General features: G+C 38.4%; 1 protein-coding gene across 1 annotated transcript in view; it reads left to right on the forward strand.

Annotated features, from left to right (window-relative positions):
- anos1a (anosmin 1a) overlaps positions 1-23,637 on the forward strand; it is a 36,908-nt gene extending 13,271 nt beyond the window's left edge. Inside the window, exons 4-15 of the mRNA XM_040142641.1 lie at positions 9,353-9,418; positions 10,123-10,345; positions 12,475-12,659; positions 14,090-14,219; positions 15,716-15,921; positions 16,739-16,865; positions 18,496-18,603; positions 19,794-19,882; positions 20,194-20,386; positions 22,092-22,315; positions 22,911-23,052; positions 23,585-23,637. Of these exons, the coding sequence (XP_039998575.1) occupies positions 9,353-9,418; positions 10,123-10,345; positions 12,475-12,659; positions 14,090-14,219; positions 15,716-15,921; positions 16,739-16,865; positions 18,496-18,603; positions 19,794-19,882; positions 20,194-20,386; positions 22,092-22,315; positions 22,911-23,052; positions 23,585-23,637 (1,746 nt within the window). The remainder of the gene's footprint in view (positions 1-9,352; positions 9,419-10,122; positions 10,346-12,474; positions 12,660-14,089; positions 14,220-15,715; positions 15,922-16,738; positions 16,866-18,495; positions 18,604-19,793; positions 19,883-20,193; positions 20,387-22,091; positions 22,316-22,910; positions 23,053-23,584) is intronic.
- The last annotated feature ends 995 nt before the right edge of the window (positions 23,638-24,632 follow it).

Raw genomic sequence — 24,632 nt, forward strand, 5'->3', positions numbered from 1 at the left:
TTTTACCTGTATTGATCTTCTTAATGTTTTTCTTTGTTTTTTTAGCTTTACTAGCTTCTAGTTTTATCGTATAACAAATTCACTGGGGCAGATGAAGGAAAATTCACATCAAACCCCTGGTTACTATGCTTAGATAGTCAAAAAAAAGATCAGAGTTAAGTTTATTGTAAGTTAGCACATTTAATGTGAGGGACTGATGTGAGGATCTGAGTGATAACCATTATTTAACTCAGTGTATACTAATATTTGCCAAAAGCCCTTTACATTAACAAGCATGATTACATGCATATACATATGCAGTTACCCTTTTAAAAAAAAAATCCCACATATGCAGCAAATAATAAATACAAAGATAAAGGCAGGCAGTTTATAATTTCAAGGATACTGTTTTTTAACTAAATTGTGCAGTTTCACCCCTTTATTACTTCAATAGACTAAAATAAATCTATTAGAGAGGAGATCTGATTAATTAAAATACAATATGACATTTAAAGGTCATTGTCATATTTGCATAATTTACTGTAGCAGTGAACATGCTCTTAGTTTAGGGGGAATGTGTATCCAGTTTTTGATAACATCTGGCTCTTCTTTCATCGGAAATTGAATTCATTTACTATAAGTCATTTTGGACAAATTTGTCTGATAAATGAATGTAATGTCACATTATATTTTTTTTCAAAGGGGAAAAGACCCTGATTTACCTGATCTACTTCATATCGTGGGAGTCAGCCTTGAGTTGTAAACCTATTGACACAAAAGGCACTGCTTGGTAGAATAGAAAATGAGGGTGTTGCACAGGCCTGTACTTGCTCCTTTAAAGAGTCACTTAACACCCCCAGAAAATTTTATTTTTTAAATTTTTATCTCCATTAATTTAAGGGATTATCATGATATGACTCTGTTTGTTGTACTGGTTGAATTAGTGATGTGGAAATGTACATTTTATTAAATTGAGTTGCTGGAGTAGGCCAGACAGGCAAATTTTTAAATGTAATCTGGCCTTTATTAGCAGTGTCTATTTGTTTGTAATAATCAATGTTTTGAGACTTGGCCACTAAATACCGGCTTTTATGTTATAATTTTATGTTTATTTTATGTTGGTAGAGTTCTGCTACGTTCTGCTGTTATTTGTCAGGCTCGGATTTTTTTTTCTCTCCTAAATGAAAAAAATACTATTTATTTTATTATTAGAGAACTTATTATTTCAAATTAGAAAGATTTGAAATAAATGTCTTTCTTTTTCTGACTCCGCCAATCATCTGCATCCGCCACGTTTTTTAAGCAGATACACAAAGCACAGGACACAGAGTGAAAATCGTTGCTCTAGCCTGTTGAGCTAACAGTAAGTAAAGGACGAAATAATGAAAAAGTATAGCTATGAGTCTCAGGCTTTGCAGCAGTTGGGTTTAATTGGGTTGGGTCTTTAGTCACTTTCTCGACTGTGGCTCGGTTCACTTGGTCCTGACCAAGGAAAAAAAACATAGACTTATTGTTGAAATTAAATTCTGATGACTGACAGCATTGCGCTTTACTGCAACTTGTTGCAAGAGGCCACAAAAAAATGACTGACTACTAGGATTAAAAACTGCAACTGTTTCTGCCTGTAAAAAGTGACAAATAGGGAGAAACAGAACAACCATCTAATACTGCAATATTAAAGGGAGATATCTACTGCAGGATCATATGTGTTTTTTTATAGGGAACTGATAAATACATGGAGTAGGACAAAAGCTCTCCTTTAAACTTTTCGATCAGGGAAAATCCCCACACTCATCTGCGGAGGCACATGCCGTGGTTATCAGATAATATATAAATCACTTTCTTGGTAGTCCATGGTGGCAGATGGATTTAACAATAGCATGACAGGTTTAGTCTAGTTTCTTGTCCACTTGAGCCACTGTAGCAGCACTACAGCAGAAGAACTGCTGAGATAAAAGTCCTGATCCATTCCTTGTCTCTCATTTCACTGCTACTTGCCAAACACAACAGGTATAGGTACAATAGCATATTCAAACTGACATTTTTGCCTTCCTTAGCTACAAACCTACGGTCCTCTCTTCTGTCACTGTAGTTTTGTAAAAAACATCTAGACAACTGACTCTCACTATTTTTTACTCTGTTGTGTTTTGGATGCCGTGTTTGTGTGCATGTCGTTTGATGATGCTTTAAGGTTTGTTAAGCTTCAGCTAAGAGAAAGAGTATCCACTTCCATGACGTATATGACGCTCTGGATTCCGCCATTGTATCGATGCCTTGGCAATGTGCCTCCATGAATTTGGGGGGCGGAGCTTCTGAAGGAAGACTGAAGGACTGGGTTTATTTGTTTCAGTCTTTCTCCAGAACAGCTTATCTTGCTTTAAGTGGCTTTGAGTTTAAAGGGACCTCCAAATGACAGTTCTGTTTAATCATGATTAATTGTGAAATGAGAGGCTCTTACGGTTTAATGTGAAATCAGTTCACTCCTCTAAAGGATATCACTGTGGGCAATTTACTCCAGAGCAATGTGGTCCTTCTTGCACTCAAGTTTACATCAATGTGCAGCAGAGCTTAAATGTAGATGTGATAAAAGCTGTCAGAGCTGCTCTGTGATGACAAGTGCTCTCTGAGGTATTGCCACTGAACTCAAAGCTTTTTCATCTTGTTTGCAGCTTCTTGATCAAAGGCCAATTTTTATTTGTGGAAGTTGTAGCCTGACTACGTCAGGGGTTAACTTTATGGTTAGCTTTGTTCAGATGCGTTGTTTGTTTTGTGTTTTGAGTGGTTCATTAGTCGACATTACAGCTGATCATTCTGGTTTGGATTGTCATGATTGGCTGGATACTATGTAAGCACAAACTAATTTTATAATGTTTGATGTGTTTTCACTGCCAAGCTTGGCTTGTATAAAAGGTCCATTCACCTAAATCACTACTATCTGCATGCTTAAATGGGAAAACCTACCCCTTTAAGGCTAACAAAGATTTTGTTTTAGGTGCAGTGTCAACTTTAAGTTTTTGTGTATGGTATCTGTTGTGACAGATAAAGAAGGGTTAGGGTTAAAGCAGCAATAGCGTCAGTGATGCTAAATTGGAAACATTTACATGACAGCAAAGATTATCTTAAACTACAGTAATTACTAAGAATACCAAATATTTGGGAAATGCGCATAAAATTATTCACATTTATCTTTATAGTTCCATTTTATTAACTGGTGCATACATAAATACAGGGCATACTGGGTTTGCATGTTTCACTTATTATGATAACCTTGAAGTGTTGGAACACGCAGCTACAAAATATGTCTAATACTCTGATAATGTGTGTTGAGGGTTTGAACCTCAACAGTTCACAGTAAAGTTGTAACTGGGAGGAAAATTTTGATTGGATTTGATACAATTTTTAGTTTTTGGAAGTGCTATAACAAAATTGGGGAATTTACTGTATCAAAGACACATTGAAATATAAAAAATATATAATTTCCAATTGTTAATCCTATGTCCCTCCATCAAATAAGATGAATAGCAGTTTTGAGAATTCATATGTCATTATTCCTTTTTTTCCTGTAATATTTTTGATGACTCATGCTGCACTTGATATGGGGCATATACTGTATATAAATTTGTTCAACCACATGTGATTTGGAGAGACCAGCCAATCTTTCCCATCATATAAAACTGCACTGCACTTTTCTACCAGTTTCTCCCAGTAACCAACCGTGGTGCTGCAACAAAAGAATTCCTTGAAGCCCAGAAAGCATTTATCTCCCTAAACCACAATTATAAAAGATACGTTTTTAAAACTGTACTGTGGATTTATTATCCATTCAAGTTTTATATTTGTAAAACTATCCCAGAGCTTAGAAAATATATTTTTATGTCTGTGATATTATCCCAATGTAATGTGTATTAGCCAAAGCTGACACACAGTAGATCCCACAACATGGAAGCAAACCAGGATATAGGAAAACGTTTTGAGTATATGTGCTGGGTGAGCAATTTTCATTCGGATGAATGGGCGCCCCGAGTACCCAGTTCTCATAATACACCCATAGTCGTAGTAACTAGATGATCAGTTGGCAAAAACGTCGTTTACGTTTGCTGCTTGAAAATATGTCATATTTTAGAAGTTAAAGATTTTCTTGCCGTTAATGCATCTTTAAAGCTATGTGTAGAATTCTAAAAAATATGACTTTGGTGTCCCCACTAGTAGAATCTATAAAGAGATTCTGGGGGACAGCAATGGCCTGTTCCTAAGGTTAAGATTTAGGGTTTTAGTCATAGTTGTGCTGACATTAATTTAAAACATAAACTCCCTGGTTGGGTGTAGGTGGTACACAATTTTTAGACAAATAGTATATATGGAATAAGGTATAAGGTAAAGTCAATTTTGTAAAAATAAATGTCAATTTCTCATTAGATAAAGATCAGTCATATAAATGAATATAGATTAGATACAGATAGGGATACAGAAAGGGATCACATATCTTCCAGATGATAAAATGGAAAAAAAAGTAAAATCTTTAATTTTGGGCACTTTGGATTTAGTTTTGAAAATATTCCTGATGCCTTATTTCAGACTTGAAACTTACTAATGTGGCAACCCCAGTATTGATACATCCCTGTCCAGCTCTTCAGATCAGAGAGGCCTGATGAGAAGCTTGTTGAAGCTTGTTGCTGTGAGACAGCCCATCACTTTGGCTCGTGACCATTTGGCACCTTGTCGTCCTCACGGACCATGGTGGTAATGAGTGCCTGTTAATTCTTCTGTCACTATCTCCTTCAGGCAGACAGCCATTTGTAAGTGCCAGTGTTGATTAACAACACACTCCCACGGTCCATTTCAATTCAGCTCTTAAACAAGAGCTTAAGATGGTACTACTGTAGCAGAGCCACGGAGGGACATCATGTGTATGCATTGACACTGGTGTCTTAACTTGCAACCCAGACAATTGGCATGGAGTGTGGTGTAACGACCTTTTTTCAGTAGCACTTGGCAGTCATTAGTGGACTTCAATACTCCCTACAGCCTTGTTGTGATGTTTGACTGAGAGCCAGGCATCCTTTTCTTTCTTTCCTCATCGCCTCAAACTCACATTTTCAAATGTGTACGAGTACTTGTGAAATAATTTGCTCGCAGTTCGTTCCTTGGAAAAAGCCAAGGTCTTGTCTGTGGATGTTTAAAGGTCTGGAACACTTTCAAAGACAATGCAAGTTGTTGAAAAAGGAAGCCAGAGACAAACATGGGGCCTGTTTCCTCTCCGAGGGGTTTGTCTGGGCAGCGAATCAAACAGCGTCGAGCACCAAAAGAACAACATTTTGCATGGTCAGCAGAGAAGTTGTTCGCTCCATTATCTCTGGTTGGTCATGGAGGAGTGGTGTACAACCACTGCCAAAACACACACACACACACACACACACACACACACACACACACACACACACACTCACACAGCTTCACACTGCAGCCAAATAAACACAAGTCATGTCCAGTGACCTAAAAGATCCCAAACCAATTCCAATTTGTTACTAAATTCTTCGGTCAAGACAAAAATATCTCCGTTGTCTCTGTTTTCTTGCTACAAATGGGTGCTTTCTCAAATCTCTTTCAATCATATCACAAAGGTCGCTTCAGTCAGCGTTATTTGTGGAATGGAATGCTTGATTTAAGCTTGAAATGGGGCGGAAAACTAACTGACGCTGAAGTACAATAGGAATGGCACGAGAGTGGGAATGTCAGCTTGGATTATTGGACAAGTTATCCTGTGGAGACCAGGGAGGGGAGATGGGAGATGGCAGGGCTGGCACAGGGCTATCAGACATGCTTCGAGACATTCTTCATTGCATAGCAGGAAGAGCTATACTCTTTGTGCACTGTGTCCATTTGGCAGCAACTTTTTCCCCTTTCCACTCTTACCTTGTAGTGGTACACATCACTGGTCTAAAGAAATGTAGACACTAGAAAAGGCTCTGAAGCAGCATTTTAGCCCATGTGACAGTAAAACACTAATACCCAGGACAATAATGATGATCACATTAGAAATAGAACTTGCATGTAGAACTGAGAGTTAGATAATCCTTCATAGTAAACATTGTTCTTTTTTTATTGTTGTCAAATTTCCATCGCTGCTGTGTGGTGATGTAGTTTGAAGTGCATATTGGTTTGCCACATAACCATAGTATAATTAAAATGTAACTATAACTACAAAAGTAGGGATGATACACATTGTCATAATTCAACCAAGTTCAAATGTTGTTGGTTGATTTTCATGCTTTAGCAGAATGAATGAAAAACAATAGCTGCCTGGGAGGTCTGGAAGAAATGTAATATATAAAAATACATCATTTGCTTTGGGGCATATGCTTATATGCTTTGTTATATTCATTATATCAGAGGTGGTTGAGAGTGACTGGATCATGATTTTAATTAAATGATAATCCCAGTGTGCTTTTAAAGAAAATGTTTCTTTCTATTAGCCCAATTAATTTTTATTGTATAAATTAATGTAAAAATAATGGTGCAGGCTTACAGAGTTAATGGAGTCTTGTGATATAGATCTGTGACTATTTAACATAAATGTGGGATTTTCCATATGAATATTTTAATGCTAGACTGATTTCAGTTAGCACAAATGATGGAATGGGGGTGGGGTTGTTGTTTGTGAAAGGAGGGGTACTGGAGGAGCAGAGCTTTTACACTTGCAAGGTTGGTAGCAGTGAGTCGCCTGAGGCCAACTCAGTAGGATCTTCTGTAGTTTGTGTGTTAAATGCGTAACATCAGCTGTATTTAAAGGACAGCCATTTTCCTACCAATTTATGAATAGTCTCTATCGTCGGCTCTACTCTAACCCTATCTATATGGGTGAGCCCAGCCATCCTTTGTAGGAAACTCATTTCGGCCACTTTTATTCGTGATCTCATTCTTTTGGTCATAACCCAAAGCTCACCATAGGTGAGGATTGGAACGTAGATCAACTGGTAAATCAAAAGCGTTGTCTTCCAGCTCAGCTCCCTTTTCACCCCAACGGTCGACTACAGTACCTGTATTACCACTGACATTGCACCAATCCACCTGTCAAGCTCACGCTCCATTTTACCTTCACTTGAGAACAAGACCCCAAGACACTGAAACTCCTTAACTTGAGACAGGAACTTGCTCCCTACCAGAAGGGAGCAATCCACCATTTTCTGACAGAGAAGCATGGCTTCAGACTTGGAGGTGCTAACTGTCATGCCACCCACTTCACACTCAGCTGCAAACTGTCTCAGTGTGTGCTGAAGGTCTGATGAAGCAGAAACACGTTGTCTGCATAGAGTAGCAGAACTAACTGCTGGCTAATGAGCAGCTGGAGATCACAAAAAGTATTTGAGGACAAAATCAGGATCAACCTGAAAAATTCCACATTAACAACCCTTACGGGGAAGATCTTGCTCACAACAGAACCACATGGAGAAACATTTTACAGGAAGGAGCCACATTCCATGAAGGCGATCCCTGACATAATGCCAGAGTCAAACAGCAGCAAAGAAAGGAGAGAGTCCCCACCAAAATGCTGTCCCACATTTCACTTCCAGCACCTCACATCAGTGCCCACACTGCAAGAGAGATTGTTGTTCCGGAATTGGCCTCTTCAGTCATTTGAAGACCTAAATTAGGACCTCCCAGGAGGACCATTTTACTCGAGTGATTGATGATGATGATGAAGGCAGTTATTTAAGCAGTTGTGGGACAACAGAAAGAGTGCTGATACTGTTATTGATTTTCTTTCACATTTGCTTGACTTGATACAAGTGGATGGACAATCAAGGAGACCGCTGGGGCTGATACAAGCCAGTCATTTGCCCAAAATGGTGCCAAGCTTGTCAAACAACTCTTTCAGCAGTTTTTCAGTTTGTTCCACAGCACATTGTGATTCTTCATTTTCTATAATCTTGTTTCATCTTTGTAATTGTGTTCTGTTTTCTATTCCCATTTTTGAAAATTAATACATCATGTGATATGCCCTCACTGCATCAAACTAAAAAAGTCTGAATAAAGTTATCACAATATGCGCACTGAGGGTACTGAAGCAAAGATCATAGTTGACCCTCATGTTGAGAGAAAGTTCCAATTCTCTTTTCTATAAGACAATAAATATGAGTATCCACACTCCTAAAATATAGTCTCTGCAGACCTCAGGAAACACAAGTTTTTTCAGAATTTACAGTACTTCTCTAACTTTCAGACAACTTACCACGTCCTTGTGATGGTGCTGTACATTGCTCTCCTCCCCACTGTTTCTCACTATAGCATGAAATTACAATCAGTGTACACTTACTCCCCTGGGCTGTCTCTGCTTATAGAGGGTAATGCTGTTAATTGGTGACTTGCAGGACAGCATTCGTTAGCTTTCCCTTACTTTTTAGTGTGTGCTTACATACTGTAACATCTGCTACCTCAGATAACATTTACATTCTCTTATTGACAAGAGAGCAAAATGCCAGACTGTTTGTTGAATTGCTTTATTCAGCCTCATTTCCAACAAAATATGATTAAATACTAGCACTACAACTAATACGTTATCACAACCTGGAATATGTTCACTAGCATTGTTTTGTTCAGGAAGTGTTATTATGTTACATTCTTAGATAGAAGACAACAAAGGCATGTCCTTGGCAATATTTCTAGGAATTTTGAGGATTTCCCGGATTGAACTTACGTACAAGCCACATACACACCAGCTCGATTCATGTGAAGCAATAAAATAAAGAAGGAAGCCACTGAGTAATTCAATTGACCATAAAGCACATTTGATCAGACACTGTAGCACAATTACTATGGCAGGCCTAGTAACCCTTTGTGTTGACTGACTGATGTTGTTGGTGACTGGTCACTGCAAGTTTCTACAGCTTCTATCTTTGTCTGTTAGTGTGATTCACTTATTTTGGTTTTTGCTGTTGTTTGAAGTAGTTCCATAACTCCACATTAAAAGCCAGGTACACATTTGTATGGACTGCTGGCAATACAACTTGTTCTTTTGAAATCCTGATATTTCACAAAAGCAAACTTTCATCTGACAGCAAGACGACAGATCATAATCTGACAGGCAAAGCTTATCTTTTGTCAGACCTGCTTTGATAAAATTCCGGTCCCTGCTTCAGGCTTTAATAATAAAACTAAGTTTGATTCCCATTAGCATGCCTGGGGTGTTATTGTTACCTGGAATAGAGATGTTAAACTGGATGAAATTCTTAGATACTCTTTCGACTCAGTTCAGCATTTCCTGGTAAGACAAGCTCTTAATCAACATAGAGAGATTGATTCGACTCCAAATGTTCTTATTCATATCTTACTCTACTCTATCTAACTCTTACACTTGTTGCTTTCACTTCCACAGTGCCTGGAGCCTTGCAAAGATTCCTGGGAAATGATAAGGAAAAGCAATTGCAGAGAGCTATGTGAGGTACAATGCAACACACAGTCACACTGTATGTTTTCTGTGCCCTAGGGTCAGAGGTTTTTATGGGCTCCAAAACAGTCAGGGGTCATTATGTGGAACTATTGATTTCACATAAAATCTGTTAAGCTTGAGGTTGTTTTTGCAACGTAGAGCTGAAACAGAAGACTGCTGGTGATGGGGGTCCAATGCAAACACCTCAACATTAATGGATCCAGGGTCGAGCAAGCCATTGGGCATACAAGGAAGCCGGGTGCTCTGCATCAACAATAACACTTTCAGTTGTGTACCGTTAATAGTTCAGATTTATGGATAATGAGTGGATGTGACTAGACTTTTGGCAAAGACAAATTGAATTACAGGCATAATCTAAGCAAAGAGAGATTGCCTTATGTCTGCAACTAACATTTGATAACCACATCAGTATCTTGCGCATTTGTATCCAGTTATCATGAAAATGGTCTTTTCAAAAATGCGAAATGATTAATTTGCGATCACAGTAAAAACAAGCAAACAAACAAACAAAAACATCCTCACGTAGCCTTCCAGCCTTCTGTAGAACCTCTCTCATTAAATAAATGAATGAAAGAAGCTGGAAGCAAAAATAGTCCACATTAACATTAGAAACAGTTAAAGGCCCAACAGTTACAATAATGTAAAATAAGTTAACCAGCCTATGATGCTAACCTGTCTCCCTCCAACCCACCTAGCGGGTGTTTCCCAAGAAGCACTGGGAGTGTGTGACCAGCTGTGAGTTCCTTCATTCAGTGTTGGCAGCAAAGCAGGGTAGCTGTCCACCTCCAGAGAGAGCCAATGGTTTTGCGGCTGCCTGCGTAGAGAGCTGTGATCATGACCGGGAATGCTCGGCTTGGAAGAAATGCTGCTCCAATGGTTGTGGCCACACCTGCCAGTCTCCCAAAGACCTCTACAAGGGTAAGTAGAGCCAGAAGAATTGGTCAAACAGAAACATGTATATTTAGCATGTCATTGATCTAGAGGGGGTGAACTTAAGTGAAGAATTCTATTTTAGTTGCACAATAATAGGTAGCCAATGACAAGATCTCAGGACAGAGGTGATGTGACTTGATCCTTCAGTACAGTAGCTGCGGGACCCTGTCTCTTCTGGTGAAGGGTTTGTTAGGTTTAGGCAAAAAAACTACTTGGTTAAGGCTAGGAAAAGAACGGACACGTGCCTGACAAAAAAGCCAGTCTTGGTTCGAAATGTAGCACCTTTTCCCAATTAATAAAATAGAAATTTTAAAGGATGCATTCAACAGCATTGTGAATTTAAGCGCATGGATGTTTGTGTTTTGCACAGTCAGGGCCTTATTGCACAAAGTGAATCACAATCAACATCATTGGGCACAAACACACATGGCCATGGCCAGCATACTTGCTCAAGTACTCCAGTGAGTTTGTAACACTGTTAAAACTGATTGTAATGCTTTAATTTTTATTGGTGTGAGAAGGCGAATATGGCTGTTTCCTGGAGTCAGTACATACGATTCTTATTGAACTCGCAAAAATACCAGCAAATAAGATTAGTTCACTTTGGGCCAGCACTAGACAAGATTGCAATAGGCAAAAAGGAAACTCATGGTAATAATCCTCATTATGTTAAAGAAAAAAATATTTTGAATCTCCAGAAGAACCATTATTTAGACTTTTGCTTATAATGAAAATGTTGAGACAGATTTAGTGGAGATCAGGACTCATCCTGAGGACAGCTGCTTTATTTTTAAATAATTTCACCGTTAAACTCGGAATCTGTGAGTAACTGCTTAACTGACTGTGCCATCTATGCATAAATTACACAAAGCCCTTCTGTTGAATCAGAGACTGTAGCTGAAACACCCCTTCCTGTGTGATAACTACACGTGTTTAACCAACTGCAGAGAAAAGAACCGATTTTCTACAGGACGTTGTGGGCAACATCAGTATTTATGATCTATTGACTGCGGGTCACGGCATTACAGTGACACGTGGGTGATATTACTGGTAACACTCCTCCTTATTCAGTTCAAAAAAAGTCTGCAGTGGTTGAAAAAAAACGTGTAGCAAACCGAAAGAGGCAAAACTCAATATGAATGAAAGGTGCTGTGATTTTGGCAGGTCTGTGTGTGTGCCTCTGCCTAACTAAAGACAAAAAATTTGCCTTGCCTTTGCATTTGCAATATAGATGGTATTAGCAGGTTTAAATTCAAACACTATTTCATGCCAAAATGTGCGCCAAAATTGCACTGCACAGACTAACCTGTCAATTAATTAAATGTAATTTAATTATATAGTTGCATTTATTGTCACAAAAGTGCTGTTTTATTATTATTTTTGTTATCATTAATATTATTAAGTGTAACTTACTGTAACATACTTTAACTGTCATTAACTTCTTGTCAACCTAAATAAGATGTCATCCCAGCGTCTCTTGGGCCTTTACTCAGATAAATTAGGTAATTCCAGGTGGAAAATCTCTTGCTAACAACCAGTGCATGGCGGTGCTGCTTTGAGTCTGAGTCAGGTGGAGCTTGCCCTACTTAGGCCTCCATTGTCAGAAGATGGATCAAAGAGAGCTGAGGAAAAACAGATCCTGTGAGCTTGTAGCAGTATGTTTTGGCCTCACTGATGATGGGAGGGGAAAAGTGTGGGTAAGGTTCTTTTGCCTTTTCACACTGTGGCACTGTGTAAAGCTGTAAATCCCCGCAACCCAAGGGGACACTGATTAAGCTGACTGAGAGCTTGATGTCCTCTCTGTTGGGACATAGCTAATATGTGCAGAATTACAGTAGACGGTGCTATATGCGAGGGATATAGGAAAAGACTAACTCTAATCAGAAAAATTCAACAAATAGATCAGCTTGCTGACTCACCAGGTTGATAAACATATTTTATAAAACATCAAATGTATCCTGGTTTCTGTAGACCTTTCCACCCATGAATTACAGTCATACACATATTTGTGTTTCAAACCCTTTCTTTGTGTTCTTTAGATGATAACTGAATTCCGAACAAGCACCATTATGTATGGTTTGTTGTTTGGTAACAGGATAATGTTTATGTCCCAGGTGCTCCACTGAAGCCGAGGAAAGAGTTGGGCTTTGCAGAACTCTCCTCTGGTCAGTTGGAGGTGCGTTGGTCTTCCCGCTTCAACATCTCAGCTGAGCCTGTGGTCTACATCCTGCAGAGGAGGTGGAACTTTGGCATCCAGCCCAGTGAGGACACCGCCACCTCCTGGCAGGTGGTTGCACAGGTTAGTTCACTGCACCCGATGTATGGCATTATATCAGATGTGAAAAAATCTGGGGACATATTCATGTCCTTAATGTACTCTCTAGACCTGAGACCTGTCCCACCAGCCTCATGCACATCACTGGAATACCTTTTGAGCTTTAGAACATGTGTTTTCCAAACATAAAAAACCCAGGTGGCTTGATGGAAGACACGGTTATGCTGACACTGCTGCCAAATGGCAAGCTGAACCCATTACCCCTTTATTCTGCAGTGTCTGAGGCTGCTGCTTTAGAGTACATTCACGAGCACTTTATTAGGAACACCATACTAATACTGGGTAAGTCCTCTCTTTGTTCTCAAAACAGCCTCCGTTCTTCGTGGCCTGGATTCCACAAGATTTTGGAAACTTGGCCATAAAGGAATGCACATGGTCAGCACCAACACTCAGATAGGCTGTGTCATGTTCAGCCAGCTACATTTGAAACACAACATTTTTTCTCCTCATTTTGACCTCCCATTCATACTAAATCAGCATTTTCCCACCAGAAAGTTGATTTTTGTGAAAAAAAAGTGTTTTCAGAGTGTAAAGGCTTACTTTTTAATATCTAATTATCTACACAGAGATTTTCAATTTTAAAATACTTATCTGACCAAAGTGCAGCAGTAAAAAAGTTACTGTTCACCTGGTTAACAGGTAGTATTTATGACTATTATTCGAATCACTAATTTATACTTCAGTTGTCATGACAACAGAAACTGTAAAATATGTAAATGAGAACAACCAAATCATGAACTTATCTGTATTATGAAACAATATAAGTGATCACAGAGAGCAGGAGGAGACTGAACGGAGGCTTAACCAGCTGAGATTTAGCAAATGAAGCAGACTGTATGTTGAGTTTTGTTTGCAGACTGAAGGAAGAGGAGGGAAGGAAAAAGAAGAGATTTAACCATTTTCCTGTAGTTAAGATGTTACACATGGATCGGAAAAACGGACTGAATATAATTTTGGGTTCTCTGATTTAGACATGGACGTAGTCTTACAGCAACATTCCCCATCTGAATGTCACTATCTGGGGAACACTGTATGTTCTTGCAGTCTGTGGCTCTACACACTTTAGAGCCACACTGTTAGATTATTATGTAAGTCAGAAATGTTTATATGGTTGATTTTTAACTAGGTTAGCTTTTGTCACACAAGCTCCTGATTTTATCGCACCCAAATGTCAAAGTCTGTGCCACTTTTCTGCTGATGTTTTGAAACTCAGCTATGAACTGTGTTGAGTTTGAAAACCAACTTTCTTTTCTGTAGAAGACCAAGAATCAAAGAAATGTCCTTGAAAGCTACAAAACATTTGGATGCACTCTGCTTTTTTCTGAATGTCAGTGGGTTCATGTCTTGTCTTGCTATATGTTTTCTTTAATCCAACTCCACCTGAACCATCGTAGACCACAGAGCAGGGAGTGAGGCTGTCTGACATCCGGCCTGGACGCTGGTACCAGTTCAGAGTGGCAGCTGTCAACACCCATGGGACCAGAGGTTTCACCACGCCCAGCAGGCACATCCACTCCAGCAGAGGTCTGAGTTTGTTTGTCCTTGTGTCACCATAATTATGAAAACAAGTGTCTTTAAAGGACTAGGGCCGTAGTCTCCTAGTCGACTGGTCGATTGGTTGGTTGATATGCTCTCATCCGACCCAATTCTAATTGGTCGGACAATTGTTGGTGTTACTTTCATAAAGAGGTTCTGCAAATACTGGTACGATTTCAGTTGACCAAGATTTTCACAATAAGCAAATCGAAAAAAGATCAACAGCACAGTTTAGGTAAAAAAAGCAGCTGTTGATTTCAAAAAAGCAGCTTGATGGTGATTTTATCATGAACAGGACTACCAGTCCGAGGCTGGATTATATTTTTCTTCCTTTTGTGAGTAAAAAAATGTAAGCAGGTGCAGCTCCACAACAGCGGGTAATGGGAACAAACAGACAGAGCGGGGTGTTAGAGGAAATGGGTAGCAATATGTCATGATGATATATCAATTTTAGCTAACTAATATCTTAAACACTGGTTCAAGTAATCAATTTATAGAGCACATTTAAAAACAACAAAGTCTGACCAAAATGATTTACAGAGAGATTAAATGATGGGATTCTTTGATTGATCATTACAATCAAACAAAAACATAGGAATTATCAAATATGAACACAGACATAAAAAGGAGGGTACAAGTGAATAAATAAAAAACATTGAATATCGTGATAGAAACATAACACAAACAGCACTGCACAAACAACAAATCAAATACAAACAAATAAAAGCCAGAGTGTGGTCAGGCATGTCTTCATGATGACAATTAAGAGGCTAAAGAAAAGAGATGGGTCTCTAGACAGGTTTAACAGATATCAGTGGAGTGGGAAGCTCTAATTGTTAGTGGCAAACTATTCCACAGTTTAGGGCCAACAGCTGAAAATGCTTGATCACCTTTAGATTTTAACTGGATGCTTGGAACGGAGAGCAATGATTTTTTTCAGCAGATCTGAGGGGTCTGGAGGAGGAATAGGAATGATTTAAATTTACAAGCGATCTAAGATGGTATACGCCACTGCTGAGAACTGAGTTCATTCGTTTATCAAATTTTAAACCAGAATCAAAGATAGCAAATCAAAGATTTCAATGAAAGAGGCCCGAGGGCATTGATTGTGGTTGTGGAATTGTCTGCAGGGCCAAAGATTAGGGCCTCAGTTTTATTCTGATTTAGCTGAAGGAAACCTTTTGCCATTCAGGATTTTACATCCTCAATGCAATTTAGTAGGGAGATAACCCTGCATTGATCATCAAGTTTTAAAGTAGAAGGTGGTATATGGGAGGGATATAGCAACATATCCTACCCTTAACAATGCTAGGAGATTATATATTTTCTGGAAACCCCAAATGAAGCAAATATAGGGAAAATAAAATAGGTCCCACTTAAAACACTTTGCAGCAGTACAAATTTGTTGTCTTACACCATTAATCTCAGCAACAGTATGTAATAAAACTCTGTGACAAATATTAACAACATCCCCTCGCCCTCAGACCCCCCCAGTCCTCCAGCTCCCAGAGAACTAAGAGTGGCCAATATGAGCTTTGGCACCGGCAGGGCAGTGTCGGCCAGGCTCCAGTGGACCATGCCTGCTGACCTGGACGTTCCCGTCCACCACTACAAGGTCAGCTGGAGTTGGACTGCAGTCGGACAGTCCTTTGCTTCATCCCTAACCAAGAGGAGGAAGACAGTCAGAGGGGTGAGGATTGACAGATATTACAGTGCTCTAAAAAGGTCCTGAGGTTACTGTTTTCTGACTGTCTTCTAACAGCATGTGTGTGGCAGGTCCTCTAGACTAGGCTACACTAGACTAGGCTAAATCCCCTCCTGCTTAAATTCTATTCTGTAATTACTCAAGGTGTGCAAGTAAAAGTATTTTCTTCAAAATTTTCAGTGTAATTTCTTCTGGCAAGTCAAATGTAATAATAATAACAACCAAATAAAACACTCAGTGTCACACTTGAGATGGGCATTAAAATCTCCTGTCTAAATCCTCACTGCAAATGAGAAGCATGGAGTATTTGCAATATAGCAATGACTGAGGCTCATGGTTGCTATAGTACTTAGTGTACTCTAATATACTAAAAATGATAGAAATAAAAGGGTAACATTTAAAAAATGAAACAACTCTTTTTTGTTATCAATAGATAATATCAATTAGATTATGAAGATACGCAGGGGACTCATATGTAAAATTGAAGCAGGAAATATGATGGTGCTGTTTGTCAAACATTCTAGCAAATTTGACAACTAATACAACAGTAAGTCTGTTTAAGGTCTTATACATTGAAGTAATGCTGAATTTACAGCTACAGTAATGCTTTGTTCAAAACATCTGCATGTGAATAAGGTTAATTAAATAATTTATCCACTCTAGGACAGTTTTTGATAGGCAGCTATTTTCAGGGCTTGTGGAAAAGCTACAAGAAAAATTGAATGCAAGAGGCAAACAAAGAAAATTTCAATGTGCTTTCCTTTGTGTGTTTGCGTGTCACCATTTGTGTGTGTTTGTGCAGAGCCAGGTGGAGCTGGACAGCATGCGGTCTAACAGGAGCTACAGTGTGGAGGTCCAGGCTGTGTCCTACTGGGGACAAACTCAACTCAAAGGACCCCGATCCGTCCTCCACTTCACCACGCAGCGCAGTATGTCTTTCTAAATAGTCAAAAAGGAACCTTATTATTTCGGTTTTCAGCTTGATAACCTTGTCATAATGCGCAAGACAAGAAAATGTCTTCTTGTCAGCTATAAAACTTAGTACAAAGTTTCTTCAAAACAGCATGTTGAAGTTGCAGACCTTCACTAAATGTTTCCTCCTGGTTTTGAGAATCTATTTGTATGATCTTTGAATGTTTTCTTACACTTTTATGGTGATATTTAAAAAAACACCTTTAGGGTTTAAATATCTAAAAGTTTTTCGCTTCCCACTTTAAATGTTTGATCCTATGTATTTCAGAGCTTCACTGCACCCAGACACAACCTTAACATTTCACACTTAACACCTTATCAGCATGATGGAGCAGAAAAATCTTTTAACTTTAATTCTAAATGTCACGGTGTTCCTTTCAAAATGACAGGCTGATAGTATGAAAAAGAAAAAATATGCTTAACAACCACAGAAATTAATGTTTGAGTGAATGCATCGTTATGAAATGGTGGAGGTGATTTGTTAGTACCCACTTCTCTGCTTGCCGAGTAGAAACTGAGAGAAAGAATAATCTGTTGTACAGGAGTGCTCAAGATGTAACAGTTTAACAATGCATAGATGCCTTTTGTCAGTCTGTTAAAAGAAAAGTATGCATGTTTTTCGACGTTTTAATCCGGAGAAAGCTATCTAAACAGCTGCTGGCCAGTTTGCCATGAAGGTTTGTGTAGATCTTCATGACCCCCAGAAGATGATTAATTAATCTAATAGTTTTTGATGAACCCCTGACCTTTCCTCTACAATCTCCATTAGAAAAAAAATTTCGACACAAAAAAAATCAAAATTGAATGTGCAATTGCCTTTTAATTTATTGGCACATTCATGCTCACCAGAGGAGGAACCGTTGATGTTTCATTTATTCATCCTTGAAATGATGGAATTTACAGTGCTCACCTCAATCAACCAACAATGTTTACAAAACTTGAACTTGAAGGAAAATGCCCACAAAATAACATAAGATAACACATAGTAAAGCATAAATATCAATGATTTTTTAGTTCCACTAACTTAAGGTCAAACTTTGCACACAAGACACAGTAGCTCACAATAGACAAGGTTCCAAGGCACACAAGTTCCAAGAACCCTTTATAATTTGAAAGGATAGGTTTGGATTTTTTCTAGTCTTCTTAATCTTAATACCATAATCACCTGCCAATATATACATTGAAAAAGTTATTGGTGGCTGGTATTACTGTTTGTCTGTGTTTTTTCTAGACTGGTAAGTAAACAGCTTTTAATGTTAACGTTGGCTATGTAGTGATAGCAAAAACTTACTTAAGAAGCATTGAGCTACCGCTACAGAGCATGGACAGGAAGTGACATCAGGATTTCAGCTGTCTATGAGCTCCTTTTTCTTTCTGGTATTTTTACTAAATTATCTAATTTTGAATATCTATGTTTATTAAACTTTACTGGGTCCATTTTTGTTTTTTACCTTATCTATTAATTGCAAAAAATCGGCTATTTACTACTCTATATTAGCTGACTACACTGTAGCATATAATTATGTGTTTCTCCAACAGGCCTGTTCCTACTCATTAGGGTTTAATTATATTTTGTCTGTTTTGAAGCCAGCGGGTCTGCTCCAAGACGCCCTAGAGGGGACATTCTGGATGTGGGGACACCATTCTACCAGGACAGAAAGCTCCGGGTTCATGTTTATTGGCAGAGCAGCACTGGTATGTACCGTATATGCAGTATGTATAGTAGAGGTGAACGATAACACAGGATTACAACTTCTATTATTCATTTCACTTTGTCTTGAGGTAAAGTATTGAGTCGAGAATCGGTCCTGAATTGAATCCTGACACCAAGAATTGGAAGTGAAAAGACCCCCATCCCTGATACACAGTATAGACTTTACATGAACTGAAGTGAGTGTCTGCCATCAACGTAAATGAGGCAAACAATGTGTATTCCTCTGACACACATTGTAAAGCACCCACCTGTCAGTTCTACAAACAATACGGAGCTTTGTTTAAGGATGACACAGTGAGATGTACATTATCTGTAAACCTCCTGCATGTATGAGCATGAACTGTGCTGCTTAGACAGAGTCTGTTGTTCTGTTGTTACATTATAAAGTAACATGCTAGAGAGATCCAGCTTGGCTGCACATTTGCTTATTTCACTTCTTAATGTCAATTTTTTTATTCAAGTTTAAAACACCAAAGGAATTATTAAAGCTGTGTTAAATCTTAAATCAAAAATTATCTAATGTATACAAAATCGATTTACATTGATGGATTTATAACTTTTCCTCAATTTAATTAATTTAAAGAAACCTCGGCCATACTGTATGTACAGTAGATTCTGTATCTGCTTGTTACAATATTTCATTGAAGCTGTATCATGTTTATTCATGTTTATGGACTGTAATTAAATTTTGTATAGACATTTGTGGCGCACAGAGGATGAAGTCCATTGACTTTGGTCATCACCTGACTTTTCCTTTAGTGCCAACATGAATTTGACATTTGTTGGCTGCTGTGCCTAAGTACAGCCTCACAGAGCCACTAGCATGGCTGTAGACTCTTAGTCCTGTTTTTTCATCTTTAGATAAAATATTCTAAATATCTTTTGTCATTTTAGGCACATTTGCCGAAAATTCACAATGTAATTCACAATACAATGTTTTTTTTTGTTTTTGTTTTTTTTAATGGATCCTGGATTGGTACTTAAGTTCATGAGGTTGAAAAAGAGAGAAGAAGCACATTCAGCATCAGACATATATATACATTCTTGACCTGTATTAATGTCAATTTTGGGGGAAATATGTTATATTGGGAATATGGGGAAATATGCATCCATTCATTGTTGTAGACCTGCTGTTACAGGATAGTGTTCTAAGCTCTTGTTGTTTGTGTAGATCCTTCAGTTGAATTCTACAGAATCCAGTGGGGACCAGAGTATTGTGGACACAACCAGACCAGACCCATAGAGAAGACCAGCACACAGGTAACCTAAAAAAAACATTGTCACTGTGAACATGAATGTGAAGTAAATGATGAGCATACAGTATGATGCCAGTGGCCATGTAGAATCTAGTTGCAAGACAAATACCAGGCTTTATGGACAGAAAAAAAATCACATTTGTACATGGTTATTGTTATTGATTGGCAAAGGAGAGTGTATACATTGTTGATGAGCAAACATGTTCACTGTTGCCATGTTTACTGTGAAAGTGACTGAGAGTAATCTGGGGTCTGGCATTTTGGGAATATACCGTCCAATCAACCATGATCGTTTTCTGTCTTTGTCTGATCTAGGAGAGCTTTGTCAGCCTGCAGGGCTTGCTCTTTGGCTGTAAGTATAAAGTCCTTCTGCAGCCAGTCAGCAAGAAGAGTCGTCCTCTGGCAGAAAGCGCCATCTTCTTCACTCCTTCCTGTGCCACCATCCAGGCCAAGAGTCCAAAATCCATCCACTGTCCTGGAGAAACAGGTGAGACAACTGGAACCTCCAGTTTTGAAAATTCATAATGTGGTGATTTTACTCTTGGAGCAAAAGTGATGGATTATTTTTTTTATTTTTGGACTTTTTCACACCGGGACACTATCTAGAGTTTTCCAAGGCATTCTGAAGAGCTGCTGTTGTCAGTACGAGGCAAATGGACAAATTTTGTATAACCCTTGCAAATTCAGTTTTGTTCTCTTAATTTTATACACCGATCACCGGTATTTCCTTTTAATATTGTGGCTAATCGCCACAATATTAAACATATTTTAGTGTTCTAACAGCCCAACTTCACCAAGGTGGTTTAAATCTGTATCATATCATACAGTTCAGCCTGCAATTAAGAGTATCCAAGTGGAAAAAAAACTCTACTTACTTAATTACTTACAGGATTACTTTGGTGTAGGTGAAAACACAGAATATGAGTAATAAAGTGTTGTATGGTCTTACAGCAGGCTACATCACCTATATAAAACATAGGAGGGAATAAAAAAATTACTACTTACAATGGCCTTTATTATTAAAATGACAAAATTATGGTGTTAGGAATGTGTGTATTAAAATTAACTTAAACCAGAACAAACAGACCACACTACAAGACACGACTGGTAACAAAGCTGTATAACATGTTTTTCTCATTCAGCAGTTGGTTGCCAGTATTTACAACATGAACTATGCAATATGAAAATTTGCTGGACAACAGTCAACTACATTTACGGAGAAACTTAACACCAGGTTGCAAAGCAGAATTTTACTGCCCTCTCTGATTAAAAGCTTAAGCCCAGCAATGATGTCATGGTGTCCTGGTGTGCACCTGTACATCACTGCAGCAGAGAAATGAGAAATGAAACTACCGGAGGTCAGCATAAAAAATTGCTGAAAGATTTCCAGCGGCTGTTAAAAAAAAGTTTGACAGTTTGGGAAATACACTTATTTTTCTTGCTGAGAGTTAGATGAGAAGATGAATGCAGGCTAACTCAGTTTAACACAAAGATTGGAAATGAGGAAATAGCAAGCCTGGCTCTTTCCAAATGTGACGCCAATGCCCTCCAGCAGCTAAGTCTTGCTGGGTGGCCATTGACTGGTTCTGACCAAAAAATTAATCTGGCATCCAAGCCCCTGTAAAATTGTGATTTGTCCGTGATGTATCCCCCTGTTTTCAGTCTTTGTGGTAAGCTCAGTTATCTGGCTGCTGGCGGTAGCTTCGAATTTAACATACAGATATGGCATTAATCTCTTCATCTAACTCTCAGTGAGACAACAAACATGTATTTTCCAAAATGTTGAACTTTTCTTTTATGAGACTCTTCAAAAATTACTCAAAGAAAGAAAATGTAAAAATGTTTTATAATGTTTATAATATCTGATTGTAGTTTGCTAAAGAAACACAGGTATTTAAATTGTGCCAAAATGAACAGGGTAACTTTACATTTGTAATTAGAGAAAACAACAAAAGTAAAAAAGAATACAAAGTTGAATGATGTTGAAATTGAATAGAATTTTGGAAGGTGCAAAATTTTCAAAACTGGTTGAGAAACTATCAGCATGTTCTAGTTCATCTTTTTCACACTCCTTGTGGGACTTCTTGGCAGTTTGCTCATGCCTCAGACCTTCTGTGAGCTTGTTCGTGTCGATCATGAATATGTTGTAAGAACTTGCTCACCATCCAAGCACCTGTCTTCATTTAGCCCCCTGGCTCTGCTTTTTTCAGAAGTGTCCCCTCAGAAGGTCCTGGTGAAGGCAACTAACCTGACAGCGTCCTTTGAGGTTCGGGGAGGCAATGTGACAGCTATCTTTAGCTGGGATTTGTCCAAGGCACCACCCCACCAGTGGCTGACTGGTTACCAGGTGACCTGGGCGGAGGTCATCCCCACTAACCGACACAACAACAACAAGCTGCCTCACAGCCTCATCTCCCAGTCCCAGATCCTATCCCCGGTCAGTACCAGTATAAACTGTTGAGGCATATAAATCTTGAGTTTATCCTGTGTGTTCAATAAAAATATAATATATATTAATTAAATAGTTTTTTGGAGACTTTACTTTTGGTGTTTTTTCTGAGGAGTGAGGGGGGTGTACTGGGAGGAGCTGGACTCATAATCTCAGTTTTTCTAAAATCCTGCTTGGGGCCCTGAAGTGTCAGGGTGGCATTTGATTTTCACTTTAACATAATCAACTGTTTTTTAATAGCAAGAACTATTATGCAAGAAAAAAATAAAAAAGGTAATTGGAAATACATTACAAATATTTTACTATAAAAATTTAAAATACTCTACTGCTACAGATAACCAGGGAAAAATCTGGTATTAAAAAGAAGAGAATATATTTGATGTCAAAATGACACATTACAATCATATAAAAAATAGCAAATTGCAAATGTCAGGAAAACCAAAAAGAAAAATAATGCAACTGGGTCACTGGCCTGTTTAGTCTACAGCTTCCTTACAATCTCACAAACCTTGAGCATTTTAAACTCTGTCTTCTGCTCCCTCCTCCTCTCCTCACTGCGCTTGTCTTTTCTCCTGTCTTTCAGGATGGTAATGTTCTGGTGGTGTCAGGCCTGCACCCTGACAGTTTGTACAAGCTGGCAGTCCAGGCCATCACAGCAGAGGGTGAAGGTCCTGCAACCAGCCAAACCTTCCAAACTCCCGGATACCAAAGCACCCTGAAGCACAGTAAGAAAGGAGAAAAATGAAAGATAAAACATTGGGGAAAAAAAGACAACATTACCAAAGAACCTGGCACTGAAGTAAACACAGGAATATGGCTGGATTTCTTTGTTGCTCTACTATATCTTTTTTGTTCTTGATTTATTTAAAGTTGATTGACATCTCAATCATTTTCCTGTTAGTTGTTTTGCACTGGTTACTGTTGGAAAGCCAATATCTTTAATTATTATTAGTATACAGAGTTTGGTGACATTTCCAGAATAGAATAGCTCTGCCTAATTTAAATCTGACAGCCAGAATAATGGAAATCATAATGGGGGTGTACAAGGCAAGATGCAAGATGCTTGGTTTATAGTCACAAAACCCAAAATGGAATTTGATTATTTGATTTTCTTCATAGCAAAATTCTTAATCCAGCCTTAGAAATTTAAAAGTAAGCCCTTTGCTTTGGCTGTTTTACCATCAACGTTTATTGGACTGCACTTTGATTTAAGAAGATAAACTGATAACTTACCACGTCTTGTCTCCCCTCATTCAGGATCCAGGCTGAGGAAGCATCACGATAAACAGCCAATCATAGAGAGGCACTGAGCCCAGACGGCCAATCAGCCTGCATAAACTAAGTCTCCCAGCCTGATGATGATCAAAAATCCACAAAGCAGTGATCACTCATGACAAGTGTAGCGTAACCAGCATCATGATTGATATGAATTCTCTGTAACAACTGGCAACCATTTTAATCTCTCTTCGGTATCTTACAGTGGACTGGGCTGTTTTTGTTAAAGCTACTATACACACTGTAGCATTTTGATATCAATGAAACCGTCACTGACAACATTGGCAGCCTTTACTGGTCTATACACACTTTTTGTCATTTTTATTAAAACCAACCCTACCCCCGACTTAAAATAAAGGTAGAATTTGTATATTGATTAGTATTAAAGAAACAATAACAATAATTTGAAAGGCTGCCAATCATGAAGCATGGTCTCATTGATTTACACTAGCAATACAGGGGTATCACAGTTAATATGACAATAGATATAATTCATCCACTGCATCACTCTGAAACAGCAGTGAAGATTTATGCAACTTGTGCCAGTTAGAGAAGATGCATTTCCCTTTGATTGCTGGCTGAGAGATAAATCTTAGCACTTTTTTGTGATATGTAGGTGATTATGTACATCATAATAGCATATAGATACAGTAGCTATACCATTATTATTCGCTGTAGGGCCGGTTATGGTTAGACCATTTTTAAAAATAGTATAAATACATTTCCCAATGTTTGGTTCCAAAACATAGAGAAGGAAACATGTTTTTACACAAACATTTTCTTTTAACAGAAAATGTCTAACTTTTCAAATGTGTTAAATATTGTATCAAAACCTAAATCAGCACCAAGCTTGATTTACCCTTAGCTCAGTTAGTAATCCCGATGTGAATCCATGAAGATGCAGCTACCCTTCAACATCAGTTATGATAGTGTTTATAATACCTTTAGCATTTGGAGCGCAATCGACAGTAATTGGAAGTTTAGCAAATTGAAATGGAGGAGATACTTATACAGCACTGGGATCTGTGGC

This window comes from Xiphias gladius, chromosome 13 (assembly GCF_016859285.1).
Source record: "Xiphias gladius isolate SHS-SW01 ecotype Sanya breed wild chromosome 13, ASM1685928v1, whole genome shotgun sequence".
Lineage (NCBI taxonomy): Eukaryota > Metazoa > Chordata > Actinopteri > Istiophoriformes > Xiphiidae > Xiphias > Xiphias gladius.